At 44.7% G+C, this 14,906-nt stretch overlaps 1 protein-coding gene across 1 annotated transcript; it reads left to right on the top strand.

Moving 5' to 3' along the window:
- Positions 1-2,672: 2,672 nt before the first annotated feature.
- Positions 2,673-13,397, top strand: MUC21 (mucin 21, cell surface associated). Its single transcript, XM_021697220.1, has 4 exons — positions 2,673-2,691; positions 2,970-3,242; positions 11,727-12,628; positions 12,978-13,397. The coding sequence occupies exons 1-4, from the start codon at positions 2,673-2,675 to the stop codon at positions 13,164-13,166; spliced, it is 1,383 nt and encodes a 460-aa protein (XP_021552895.1). The 3' UTR covers positions 13,167-13,397.
- The last annotated feature ends 1,509 nt before the right edge of the window (positions 13,398-14,906 follow it).

The following is a 14,906-nucleotide window of genomic DNA, read 5'->3' as shown; positions in this document are numbered from 1 at the left end:
CTCATTCCAAATTTACAGACTGACTGGCCTTCATTTCATGATAACAACCCATGGGCTCTCTTCAGGAAGGGACAGTATGCTGCAAGTCCCAAAGGGTGAAGGGGGGATTTGTACTTGAGGGTCTCTGCTCAAGTGCCCTCCCATTTTGGTGTGACCTACTCCTTATTTCCACTTAGCTAAGGGAATACTGCTGGGGAGATCTGTCCACAAGACCTCTATGTTTTCAAACAACACATTTTCTCCTTCATCTGAGCTCCAATAATCCTTAGTGTTAGAGAGATGATATGCAGTTTCTATTTGTGTTGCCTCCTTAGCATGGGTTAAATAAGAAGATTCACCTAGGCAAATAGAGGACAAAAAACCCCACAAAAATGAAAAAACTGAGGACCCTGATTAGTAAAATTCTTGAGGAAAGAAGAAAATACAGAGGTGATTGATCAAATGATTCATTCATTCGACAGAACAATTGAGTCAGCAGTCATGCCCATGGCATCTGCATAAAAAGAAAAAAAAAAAAAGTAAGAGGAGAGAACCACCATAGCTGCGCCTTATAAGGTACATGCTTCCACATGCAGGGTTAACTACAGTCTGGGTACCATAGTTCTGCTGACTCAACAGAAACAAGAATGACAGGTATGTGCAAGGCTCCTAATTAAATATAAAAAAGTGTACAAGTGGGGGGCGCCTGGCTGGCTTGCTCAGTACAGCAGTCAGTGGAGTGTGCAACTCTTTTCTTTTTTAGGACTTTATTTATATGAGAGAGAGAAAGAGAGAGGGCACGAGCAGGGGAAGGGGCAGAGGGTGAGAAAGAAGCAGACGCCCTGCTGAGCACAGAGTCCACACAGGGTTCAGTCTCAGGTCCCTGGGATCATGACCTGAGCTGAAGTTAGACGCTTAACCAACTGAGCCACCCAGGCGCCCCAAGTGTGTGACTCTTGATCTCGGGGTTGTGAGTTCAAGCCCCACATTTGACATAGAGATTACTTAAAAAAATATCTTTAAAAGAAATACAAAAGGGAGTGTTATTATTCCTGAATAAAAATTAATGTACTTTAGGGAGCATGATCGCTCCTGGGCCCACCGCAACCTTTGAGCCCTCCACGTCCTTGATCACAGCTTCTGGGCACACTACCAAGACAACCACAGCCTCAGGGGCCACCGCAGAGTATGTCTCTACAATGGGCTCCTCCACAGGCCTCAGAGCAACTCAACCTCTCAAACCATCTCGGTCTCCACCACAGCCTCTGAGGCTACCACACCCTCCACCACAGAATCTGTACCTACCATGACCTCTAACATAGCCTCTGATGCCACTACAGTTTCCACTAAAGCCCTTGTGACAATTGCTCAGTCTGCGCTCTCCTCAGTCACTCCCAATAACTGCTGAGACCACCACAACATCTGTGTCCTCCACAGCCTCTGAGAGCACCGTTTCCTCCATGATGACATTTGTACCCTCCATAGTCTTCACTATGACCTCTGAAATCACCACAGATCCTAGGGCCACCATAGATTTCACTGCAGCTTCAAAAACCACTGCAGAATCTGTGTCCACCACAGGCTCTGAGATCACCATGCCCTCCACATTAATATCTATGCCCACAATGGCCTCCTTCTCTGCCTCTGAAATCTCCATAAGCTTGGACACCACCGCAGCTTCTACTACAGCCCCTGCGATCATCACACCTTCCACTATAATGTCTGTGCCAACCACTTTCTCCAACACTGCCTCTGAGGCCACCCCAGTCTCTGAATCCACTGTGCTCTTCGTCACAGTCTCTGAGATCACCAAACCATGTCTTCCATAATAATGCCTGGGCCCATGACTACCCCCAAAATAAGCTCTAAGATCACAAGAGCCTCTAATACCACCATGGCCTCCTCCACCAATGCTGAGAACACTTTTGTTTCCACTGAAGCTTTGGAGAGTGCTCTGGCCACTACAACAGCCTCAGAGATGACTAGGGTTTCCATTAAAGCCTCTGTCACAACTGTAGAGTCCGTGCCTTCCACAACTGCTGAAAGACCTGTTAAAACCACCACAGCATCTGTGCCCACCACATTCTTCGCCATAGCCTCTGAAGCCATCACAGGCCTCTGAGACCACCAAAGATTCTGACTCCACTATGGTCCCTCCCACCACTTCTAATACCACCAGATCCTCCACCATAGCATCTCTACCCGTGACAGTCTCTACTACAGCCTTTGAGTCCACTGTGGCCTTCAGCATAGTCCCTGAGACCACCACATTTTCCACAATAATATCTCTGTTCCTCATAGCTTCTACCACAGGCTCTAAGAACACAACAGCCTCTGAGACCACCATGGTCTCCACCATCACTGCTGGGACCACTATCATCTCCATTGAGGCTTCTGAGATCACTCTGTGTTCTTCCGTAACATCTGTACCCACCATACTCATCACTGCAGCCTCTGAGACCACCAGTGCTCCCAGCACAGCTTCTGAAATAATCACATCCTCCACCACAATGTCCATTCCAACCACAGCCTTCAGCATAGCCTCTGAAATCACCATAAGTTCTTCAACTATCCCAGTCTCTGAAATAACTTCTGAGGCCCTCAAGTCCAGCATTACAGCATCTGTGCCAATGACAGCCTCTATCCCAGACTTTGAGGCCTCTGGGGCCTCTACCAAGGTCTCTGAGACCACCATGGCTTCCACAATTATATGTGGGCCCACAACAGTCTCTAAGAATACAGTTTTTGAGACTACTATGGCCTCCACCACCACCTCTCTGAGACCACCATGGCATCTACCATCACTGCTGAGACCACTAAGATCTGGACTGATCTCTCTGACAGCACTGTGGCTTTGACCATAGCCTCTGAGGCAATGACAGAATCTACTAAAGTCTTTGTGACACTTGGAGAATCTGTGACCTCCACAATAATTCCAGCATCTGCAGAGACCCTGACTGTCTAAACCACAGCTTCTAAGACCCCCATAGTTTCCTTCTCGGCATCTGGGCCTACCATATTTTCTTCCACAGATTCTGGGGACACCAAAGCTTCCACCTCACCTTCTGGACCCACCACAGCCTCAGAGGTCACCACATCTTTACTTTTGGCCTCATCACCCACCTTGGCCTCTACCTCTGCCTCAGGGGTGGCCAGGGTCTCTATCAGGGTCTCTGGACCTTTCACGGTCTCTTCCATCACCTTGGTGCCCATCAAGGCCATTGACTTTTCTACTCAGTCCATCACCAACACAGCTGTATCAGGTACTGACCACCATGTCTTCTCTAAGCACACACACTTACCTCCAGTGTCAACCATCACCTTTTTGCCTGTTTCTGTCATTTCTGCTCTAGACTCTAGTCAAGCCATCACTCCTGTTGGATATACTTCTGTTCTCTCTTCTTGAGTCCTATTTATTTCTACTCTGGTCTCACCTTCTTTTGCTCAGGGTCCATCATTTCCAACCCAATCAGAAACACTTCTTTGCAAGTTTCTCCCCCCATCCCCAACACACAAGTTAATTATATTCCATCACTTCTGCCTAGAGGGAACTCACCGTAACTCTGTGACAAACACCCTAATTTGTCAGATACTGTCATTTCCGAGCCAAGCACAATCAGCTCTGTTCCACCCACCACCTGTGACACTGCCATCCCATCTTCAATATATTGAGCCCTGGTCCAGGGACTACAAACTACACTTCATGGGCCAAATCTGGCCTGTTACCTGTTTTCCCAAATGAGGTGTCATTGGAACACAGCCACATGTACTCCTTTATATCTATAGCTGCTCTCCAGCTACTTTGCATACTTGTGGCAGAGACTTTGTGACCCAACTAGCTTAAAAATTTACCATCTGATGACCCTTTACCAACCCTTGCCCCAAGTTTGGTTAAGACCAAAAAATGACTTTTTTCATCTCTGGCACATGCTCCGAATAAAACCACCTCTGCACTTGCCATCAGCTCTCATGCTGGGTGTGATTCTACCCACTTTGTCCTGAGCTACCCAGTGCTATTCCAGTGACTGACACTGTTCTTGTATCAGTGTAACCACTTCCAGTCTAAGCACAACGCTTTTGCTGCTGATGCCACCTGCTCTATGTATTAGGTCCTTCCGCCTTGTTCTGAGTCCAGCCTCTCCTTCCCTAGGGCCAGCCTCCTCCCTGTGGTCAGGTTCTTCCACATATGTTCTGAGCACACTCACCTCACCTTTGTTGACCACCATGATTGTGTTAGATTATGTCACCTGTGCTCCCAGCCGTGGCCACTGTCTCACCCTCAGTAAATCTGCTCCCATCATCCCTTCCTCTAGCAATGTCCTTATACCTTAAATGTGAGTACATTTTAAGAATATCAGACCCTATCTCTTATCCCAGCCTACCCTCCCTATTTGGCTGATCACTTCTAAAATTGAATAAATCAATCTCAGTCACGTTTCCTCAATCTTAGTCTCCACCATCACCAGCACCACCAGTGGACATAGCCTACCTCCTCTTCTCTGAGACACTCACCTCTCTCTGAGGCCCTCATGGTTTCAGGGGAATCACTTTCCACCATCTCTCCTCCCACCACAACAGCTCGTCTCAAACCACCACCACCATTAGTGTGTTAGATCAATCCCTCTGCTCTAAGTACACCTGCCTCCTCTTCAATTATTGTCACTATAAATGCATCATATCGTGTGATCTGTTTCCTAGGCACCAGGACCACTGGAACCAGGCCAACCACCCCCATGTCTGTCACCATGGCCCCTGCAATGGACTCCATATCCCCTGCTACCAGGAATATTGTCCCTGAGATGGACCCAAATACCTCGGACCTGGGCACATCCACTTTTGGAGCACCATCTATCAGCTCTGTTCCAAATACCAGGAACACCAGGATGAGATCTACCCAGGAGCCAACCACCACTCCTGGAAGCAGTACACTTCACATAAAATAGACTCAGTCACCACGGGCACGGACACAGTTACCATGAGCCAAATGCCAACATGGGACTAAGGCAAGTAGATATTTGCAGCCCTGGGGCATCATCCTCATCTCTCTGTAATTGTGGTGGGTATTGGTGTTAGTGGGACTGAGCTTTTGCCTGGTAAGTTACTGTGAGTAGAGATGGAGGAACTAATTACATGATGGATCATGAGTAGGAATAGAATAATGAGAATAGGACCAGTAGGATGTTCAGAACAAGAGAGCAGTGTGTGGAGAGTCACATACATCCTAGCCCAGTCAACATAAGAGCATCAGGAGCATACCTCTAGACTCACAAATCAGCTTTATCGGCTCATTGCAACGAGAGAGACTGTACACCACAGTCAGACTAAGGAGCTTTGTACCAAACTAAGGAAAAGAGTCATTATAGTGTTGGGGGAGTGTGGAGTTTTGGTTAAAAGCAGCAGAGTTAAAAGTTTTGGTTAAATGCAGCAGAGTTAGAAGTTAAATGCAGCAGAGTATTAGTAAGCTTACAACAAAGCAGGATGAGTACAAGGGTCAACAGGAGCTCCAGAATGTGAAGTGGACTCAGTTTCCTTGGAGATAACAAAGTTACAATAGATGGGGAGTGCTGTTATAGTTGACCATTGAACAACGTGGAGGTTAGGGGCACTGACATCCCTCACAGTCAAAAATCTGTGTAATTTGTGTCTCCCCAAAAACTTAACTACTAATAGCCCACTGTTGACTGGAAGTCTTACCAATAACAAACAATTGATTAACACATATTTTGTATGTTATATGTATTATACTGTATTCTTACAATAAAGTAAGCTAGAGAAAAGAAAATGTTATTAAGAAAATTCTAGGGGCGTCTGGGTGGTTCAGTCAGTTAAGCGTCTGCCTTTGGCTCAGGTCATGATCCCGGGGTCCTGGGATCGAGCCCTGCATTGGGCTCCCTGCTCAGCAGGGATCCTGCTTCTCCCTCTCCCCTCCCCCTCCCCCCTGCTTGTGCTCTGCCCCTCTTTTGCTCGTGCTCTCTCTCAAATAAACAAAATTTTTTAAAAATCTTAAAAAAAGAAAATTCTAAGGAAGAGAAAATACATTTACAGTATTATACTGTATTTATTGAAAACCTTCAGTGTATAAGTGGACCAGCAGAGTTTGAACCCATGTTGCTCAAGGGTCTACTGTATTCAGAAACTCTTATCTGCCCTTGGGTTGGAAACTGAAGCTGCTTCTCTGTGTTAAAGTAACTTAGATTCTCCAGACAAGAATAGGATATTTGCTTCTTATGAATATAATTTCAAACAGGAAACTTGTGATAGTCTATCAGTTTAGAGAATCACATTTTTCATTGACAAAATCACTGAGTGAGTAAGTCACTGAAAGAAGGGAGCTGTTATGAAGGTTTACAACTGCAGTGTGTCTTTGGGGAAAATATTTTCCTGTGAACCTTGCGGCTGGCTTTACCCATGTTGTCATCCCAGCCTGAGGAATGGCAATGCAGACCGTTACTTTCTCAGTCTGGTTTTTACTTTCTCACATAGCATGATATAAAGACCACAAAAGAGAGAAAGACAGAAATCCTGACTACGGAGTTGATTGGTGAGAGGTACACAACGGGCATTTGGCAAACACCAGCTGGCAGCCTGATCTTCACTGATCTGTTGTTCATCCTTCCTCCCTTCCTCCCTCCCTCACTTCCTCCCTCCCTTCCTTCCTTTTTTGAGGTAAAATTGACATATAATATGATAGTAATTTCAGGTGTCCAACATAATGTTTCGATATTTGTATACATTGGGAAATGATCACCACACTAAGTGTAGTTAATATCTGTCTAGGTTTGTAGCTTCAAATCATACAAACTAGGTAGACAGGAAACCATCTTAGAACCACTCATTGTTTTCCAGGTCTCCTTCATCTTTGGGAAGATTCTTCTTCCCTCCTTCTTTTGTCTCTTCCAAATGCCATGTGACAATAAGGAGAAAATTACTGGGATGTGGTACAAATTGAAATCCTAAAATACACTGGCTACTATATATATATGTTTTTATGTTTTTCTTTTTGTTTTTTCCTTTGCCCTTTATAATTGCATGCTTACTATGTGCCAAACACCATGCTAGTGCTTTTAAATACACCATCATTTTTTTCTCAAACCAATCCAGTGAGAACTTAAATTTCTGGCTCTGTGATGCTCTAGGTGTGTTGACTTAAAATACCCTGAAAAACTTAAAATAGTGGACTAATATATCTTTTTTTTGTTTGATTATATGTGGATTTCATTGATTAAATCAGCTTTAATAACCAGGGTATCCATCTTCTCTAAAACGCCTTATAATACACAATGTTGTCAACTTCTAGGCAGTACTTGAATGGGAATGGATAACTATAGATGACTTTTTAAAATATCTTCTTAAATGAGTCAATGAGTTGGTGGAAAAGTAAGGAATGCTAGAATTAAAGACTTAGTTAAGGTAGGAACCCAAGGAGGTAAGAGGAGTACTAAAGTCAACATTTGCCAAACCCAGTGAATTTAATCTTCAAGTAGTACAGCCTCAGTCAGACCAGCGTGGGTGGGGACTCTCGCAGTAGACCCTCCCATAAATCTGAAACCTTCAGGGAGAGTGTAAGCTAAAAATAAACACACTCTTCCTCTAAGGAAATGAAAGCAAAATTACCTGTTTCTAAACTTTGTAAAGGGGAAGGGAGGAGAGAGGGAAGTATCTCTTGAGAAATAACTTGTAACCACAACAATATTTTACATGGTTTGCAGTTCCAAATCATGGGTTATTCAAAAGACCTCAAGCCTATCATTTAATTTATGAGAATCCTCAAATGGTAATGCATCCATATCCTTGGCCAAAACATGCAAATTCTCTGTGGAAGATCATGCCCTCATCTTAGGCTTCAAAGTACTTCTACAGATAACATCACAAGAAAAATAAACTCAGCCATAAACCTCTAGTAAAACCATCTCAGTCATAAAGCATCAGTGAAAGCCAGCAAGAAACAAAACACAAAACAGCAGGATCAGATCCACAAAAACTGGAGGTACTGGAATTATTAAATACAGAATATAAAGCAAGTAGGTTTAAATGTGTGTCATAGCTTTCTGATTGCCCACTAATATCCATTCTCCATCGTTAACAATCATATTCTCAAGTTGTAGTCAAGCACATGCCCACTCGGCTACTCACCATATTCTCCAGTCTCTCAGCTTATTTTGGCTGTATGACTATGTTCTGGCTTATGGTGTGTAAGCAGATAACAATAATCTCTCATGAAATTAAAAACCAAGACAGAATTAAAACACTTGATAAGATTAGGGTATGGGGGCGCCTGGGTGGCTCAGTTGGTTAAGCGACTGCCTTCGGCTCAGGTCATGATCTCAGGGTCCTGGGATCGAGCCCCGCATCGGGCTCCCTGCTCGGCGGGAAGCCTGCTTCTCCCTCTCCCACTCCCCCTGCTTGTGTTCCCTCTCTCGCTGTCTCTCTCTGTGTCAAATAAATAAATAAAATCTTTAAAAAAAAAAAAGATTAGGGTATGAGTTGGGAATTGGGTAGTAATTATTAAAGTTCCAAGGTTCTTGTGCTGTTTTGAAGGACAGTAAAGATACTAATTACATATAGTCTCTGATAAGTATGCATGCAAAAAAATTTTAGGATTATGTCTAGAAGGTGGAATCTGGACTTGAATTCAGGACCTCTGCCTCCAAATAATTCTAGAGGGAAAAAGAAAAAAAGGATTTCTTAGAGTGCTTTTGGCCTGTCAGCCATAAAATTCAATTGCTAGGAGTCTAAAGCCCAGCCAGTCATTGAATGGTTCCTCACACTTCAGCCTCAGGAACTGCTTCAGCCTCACAGTCACTAGGCAGATCTGCATCAGCCTTTTCCAGCACACTCCATCCCCTCCTGACTCTCAGACTCACTCATAACTTCCTTCATGTCTCCAGCTACCTCCTGCTTCTTTCAAACAGGTCTTAAATGTCAGGAATACTCGTTCACCCACAAATAAACTATCTGAGATAAACTATCTGCTTCTTCCACAAAGCTTCTCATTAACAGTAATGAAAACAGCTGACTTTAGTCACACAGACTGTGCACTGAAACTCCCATCTATCAACCCCCTGGCCCTGACCACAAGATGCCTTCCCCATGAACTCCCAAAACCCTCTGCTCATTTGGGTCTGTTCAGTCATACTTGTTTAATTGACTGTGTGTCCTTTGCTGTTACATCCTTGTCCAGACCAGCATGAAGTTTCTAGAGGACTCAGACTGTATATCTCCCTCCCCCAACAGACTTGAAGTCTCCTAATATGTTATCTGTGGTATATCCTACTGAGAGATGTTTCATTAGGCTGATGAGAAGAAGCATCTGAAGGATTCCAGGGCAGAAAAGGTCCCACAGATTTCTCTGAAAACGAACAAGAGGGAAATTCCTATGCTGGAGGATCAGAAGGGGACCCTATACCACCCCTTCACCAGCTATGAGTCTGACAGATGGCTTCTTCTACACATTCAACACTCCCCATGCCCTCAGCCCTCATGCCCCAGAGACCCCAAAGATGCCTTCATCAACCCCTGGATCTCCCTTCCCCTCTTTATTCAGTGTGCATTGTTGAGTGCCTACTGCATACCCAGAAATGCTCCATCTGTCTTCTGCCTATAACCCAGAAGCCCAGACCCCTAGTTACTGCTCTCTTTTGAGTCTCCTATTTCCATTTGCTTCAGAGATGTAGGGTACCACCCACTTAGCTCACTTCATTAGGGCTTTTTCCTTACCAAAGCGGGCACACAGAACTTCTTGACCAGGAAACAAAGTCTTGCAGTAGAACAGGTTTCTGGCCCCATCCCTGCCTTAGAGGGTGGGTCCCTTCCACTCTGACAAATTTGATCTCCTCATACCGTTCAACTTCCTGCTCTGATCCAGCCAGTCCAGTGCCCTGCCTAGTGTGATCATGTCATTCTCCTTTCTCACCTTCCTCTTGACCCTAGTCTATTCCTTCTCAAGCTCAGCATTGTTTTTTAACTACTCATAGTTGGCAGAAGAACAAGTCAACTTCCCAACTCCTCCCCAACACATATGAAGCTATAAAGGTCCCTGCAGCTCTTCCATAATAAAGAAAAAGGCAATAACATTGCATGGAGGAAGCTTAAGGAACCCAGGCTTCCAGTCTTCCACCCAAGCTCAAAGTTCTTCCTGAGAACAAGTACTTAGGAGACCCAAGCTCCTGGAAGCTCCAGTATTTATCTCTTCATCTTGAACTCTCGTTTTTCAAGAATCCTGTTCTTTGCCTTCTAGATCTTGGTCACAGCTGGGATTCGGGCATCATACTTTCCAACAATGAGGCAGATAAAGATGCAGAAAGGAAACATTCTCCTTAAGTATTGGTTACTATTGCATCTCCTACTTTTAGAAACTGGTAAGTGATTTCCTTTAAAAGTGGGTGATCTGAAAACCTTCAAGGTGCTTTGGGGGATGCTGACCACTGCTAGGACTAGCTCTTCCATAGAGTGGGGATCATTGTTTTACCCCAATCACTTCAGTCTAATTAGGTATCACCCAGGAGGCAGTCAGAGCACAGTGGTTAAAACTGTAGACTCTGGTCTCAGATTGCCTGTGTATGGATCATGGCTCCACTGTAACAGTGTGTGTGTACTTCGGGTGAGTTGTTTAATTTCTCTGTGCCTCAGTTTCTGCATCTATAAAATGATAATAACCTGTGTGGTTGGCTGGGGGTTTAACTACTAAGAACGGGAAGCGTTGACTGTGGTGTCATTCTTACTCTTGGTCATCTCAGTTTCTTTTTAGTTTTATTCATGATTCTGATCTTAACGCCTATTTGTACCACACAGCTGATATGGGGGCCTTCCCAAAATAGAGCTAAAACTCTAATCCTATGTTAGTTCAATTAGGCCCAAGGAAAAAATACACGTGTGTGGAATGAATTGATAGGCACCCATGTTCCAGTTAGTGGTAAAAGGAGCCACAAATTAATTTTGGTTATCTGGGGGAGATTGAGTATCTTTGTCCTTCAGTGTTGTGAGGGGCAAAAAACAGACACAACCTTAACTCTGTCTGAGTCTCCAAGAAGGTTGAAAAAATTCCCTATACCTTACAGCCCTTTATCCTGGGAGATCTAAAACATTTATGCTACATATGACTTGTGCTTCTCCAGCCTCTGCCATAGACATCAGGAGCCCCTGGAAATTGAAAGCATATAGACACACCCAGCCCCTTGTTGAAAGGCCACATCTCAAAATCTGATTCATTTAATCTAGAACGGTTTGCCTTTATTATTAACAAGCTACTCAGACAATTCCGATGTAGATGTTTTCTGAATAACACTGAAAAATATTTTCTTGGAAGGGAGCAACACTACTTTAAGAATGAATTAATCAATATATACTAGTTTCACAGGGCTTTGCAATTCCTTTATAATACTTCTTATCTGTATTGGATCTTATATAGTAGAACATGGAATAAGCTTACTACCAGTGGAACCAGGTTATGTAACCCTGGTATTGGGGCTGGGTGGGGAAGGCAATTTAGCATGGTAGCTGAAAGTGCACATCCAGTACCCTAAGTAAAAATTCCTGCTCTACCACTTACTATCTGCATAAATAAGGGCAAATATTAACATTTCTAAGCCTCAGTTTCTTCATCTTAGCTGTTGATAATAATAGTAGCTAGTTCATAGGGCTGTAGTGAGCATCAAATAGAATTACCCATGTAATGAATTTAAACAAGCATTAAACCAGGAAGTACTTATGCTCCTTATATGTTTGTCATCATTTATGATTATCAGCAGGTGAAACATCCACATCAGGCAAGACTGAACACAGCATAACTTCTAGTGGGACCACTACAACCTCTAACACCAAATCCAGCACAATCTCTGGAGGGACCAGCACACTTGTCAACACTGGATTCAGCACAGCCTCTGGTGGAACAAGTATAGTTTCCAACACTGGATATAGTGTGACCTCTAGGGGAACCAATACAGCCTCCAGTACTGGATCCAGCACAACCTCTGGAGGGACAAGCACAGCTGCCAATACTGGATCCAGCACATCTGGTGGGACCAGTACAGCCTCCAACACTGAATCCAGTGTGATCTCCAGTGGGCTCAGCACAACCTCCAATACTGAATCTAGCACAACCTCTGGAGGGACCAGCACCCCTGTCAACATTGGATCCAGCATGACCTCCAGAGGTAGTAGCACACCTATGAACACCGGATCCAGTGAAACCTCAGGTGGGACCAGTATAGCCTCCAGCACTAGATTCAGTACAACTTCCGGTGGGACCAGCATAGTCTCTAGGACTGGATCCAGCACAACCTCCAGTGGGACCAGCACAGCTACCAACCCTGGATCCAGTGTGATCTCCAGCAGGACCAGTGTAGCTTCCAACACTGGATCCAGTGTGACTTCCAGTGGGACCAGCACAGCTATTAACACTGGATCCAGTGTGACTTCCAGCGGGACCAGCACAGCTACCAACACTGCATCCAATGCAATCACAGGAGGCTCTAGCACACATTCTCTAACTGGAACACACACAACTTCCAATAGGGTTGGCACGAGTGCTACCACTCCAGTGAATGATGTGACACCCAGTGGGTCCCTGAAACCATGGGAAATCTTCCTCATTACTCTGGTCTCAGTTGTAGTGGCTGTGGGATTCTTTGCTGGGCTCTTCATCTGTGTGGTGAGTGCCTAATATGTAGGAAAGTGTCTGGGGGAAGGAGTAGCAGGAACATAAGGAAATGGGGTATGAATAGTAGGGCCGCCAAGTTGGGGGGTGGGTAGGAAGGAAGGAAAGATCAGGAGAATGTTACTAAAGAGAAGTGGCAAGTTAGAACTGGAAGAGTCAATCAATGTGCTGAGGGAACTACTGACTTGTGGGAAAAGAAGACCAAAAGAAGGAATAAAGTCTAGAGGAAGGAGTACTAGGTGAAGGAGATGATATGAAGGGGAAGAAGATTCCAGAAGGACTCCGTGTTAAGGCTCGGGACAAGGGGATATGATTCTGAAATGACTCGCCCTTCTTTTTCTAGAGAAATTCCCTGACCCTGAGAAACGTCTTTGACACAGCTGTCTACCATCCCCATGGCCCCAACCTTGGCATGGGCCCTGGAGGGAATCACGGAGTCCACCACAGGCCTAGCTGGAGCTCTAAGCGGTTCTGGAGGAGACCAGTATCCTCAATAGCTATGGAGATGAGAAGGGGATACAATGGGCCCTGAATGGCCTCTGAAGCCAGAGTGCCACCTTCTTCAAGGAGAAAACCAACCTGGGAGACCAGAGACCTGAGTGTCCTTTCATTTGTCCCCAGGGGTCCCCTCCCAGCTTTGTTTGGGTCTCTGACAGCCCTGGGGAAGACACTCCCTGTCTCTTGCTTTTACTAAACTGTGGAAAGAGGACACTCTATTGGTCATTTAGCTAAGAAATAAACACAAACAAAATATATGACAGAATCTGTGTATGCACATGAGTGAATGTCTACAGCGCCGAGTTGAATTTCCCTGTTATATGAGAGAACCTCCATGCCGGAACCCACTTGGCATTCAAAATCTCCACAGTAAAATCCAGAGATTTCATTCCTACCTGTCCCCTTTCTCTAATCCTTCTTGCCCCAAGCAGGAACACTGTGTTTTTGAGACTGACCAGATTGAGAGGGGAATTGAATTAGGAGAGATGAGAAGGGAGGGCAGGTGCCAGGATTCTACAGGCTCACTGCTTAGGCCTGTGGTACACAGAGATTATATCATGGTACATAGAGAACCCAGAGCATGATGAGGCAGACAGGTGCAATTACATGTGCCATGGGGCAGGGCATGTTCACTCTAAATCATAGTTTCTTGGGCATTTACATTTGCTCTAGACCTGGCCTACTTGTCAGAATAGAGGTGCAATTTGACACTTTTCTCTCTCACAGTGCTCCTTTCAGAAGCAGGAAGAGTTTCCTTTTACCAAGGAAAGACTTTCCGGCTTTAACCTTCTGGCCAAGGTCTAATCTTTCAAGAGGCTCATAGCAGAGACACCTGTGGTAAAGCCTGTGATTCTCATGAGTCCCCTCCCAGAAGGGCTGAACATCTCTTTCATGGGTGCAGGGGTGAGGCCTACCTGTTCCTACAGGTCTTGAAGGACAGAGGGGAGCTACTTTGGAAGGTTGAACTTCTCCAAATCCACAAGGCAGTGAGAGAAATCCCATCGAGGACAGAGCCCTCAGACAGGATTAGTAGTTTGTTGGGGGATTCACCCCAACTTGTAGCAGTGGAAACTGCTCTGCCTTCCGATACTGGGTTTCTCTAGTGTGAGCAAATCAGTTGATCCTAATCAATGAGGCTATGCTAAGCCCTATGCAGGCCCATCATCATCACCATTTCACTTAAAGGGATTCAGCACCAGAAGGAAAAGCTGAGTTGAGCAGCCTGAAAAGGTGCCTCCCACTGGTGTAAACAGTGGAAAGCGTACTGTGAAAGTCAGGCAAGGGAATCCATTTAGATAATTAAAAATTGTAAACATGAATTTTCAAGTTTAAAATTGTAATAGATAGGGCACCTGGGTGGCTCAGTTGGTTAAGCGACTGCCTTCAGCTCAGGTCATGATCCTGGAGTCCCAGGATCGAGTCCTGCATCAGGCTCCCTGCTTGGCAGGGAGTCTGCTTCTCCCTCTGACCCTACCCCCTCTTGTGCTCTCTCTCTCAAATAAATAAATAAAATAAAATCTTTAAAATTGTAATAGATAAATGGAAAGAGGCTGGCCACTGTTGTGATAAAATTAGTAACCTGGAAGAGCAAGCGGGAAAAATAGCTTAATTATACAAAACAACACAGAGATGAAAATCATCCAGAAAATAGAAGTCACTTGGAGAATAAATTCAGGAAGACTAACATGCAAGTAATAAGGTTCAAAACAGAGAAAAAACAAAGAGATGAATGAGAGGAAGTAAAAGAACTATAGAGAAGGTTTGAATCTGCATA

The sequence above is a fragment of the Neomonachus schauinslandi genome, chromosome 8, assembly GCF_002201575.2.
Source record: "Neomonachus schauinslandi chromosome 8, ASM220157v2, whole genome shotgun sequence".
Taxonomy (NCBI): Eukaryota; Metazoa; Chordata; class Mammalia; order Carnivora; family Phocidae; genus Neomonachus; species Neomonachus schauinslandi.
The sequence above is the reverse complement of the archived record's forward strand: the minus strand, read 5'-3'. Positions and strand labels throughout refer to the sequence as shown.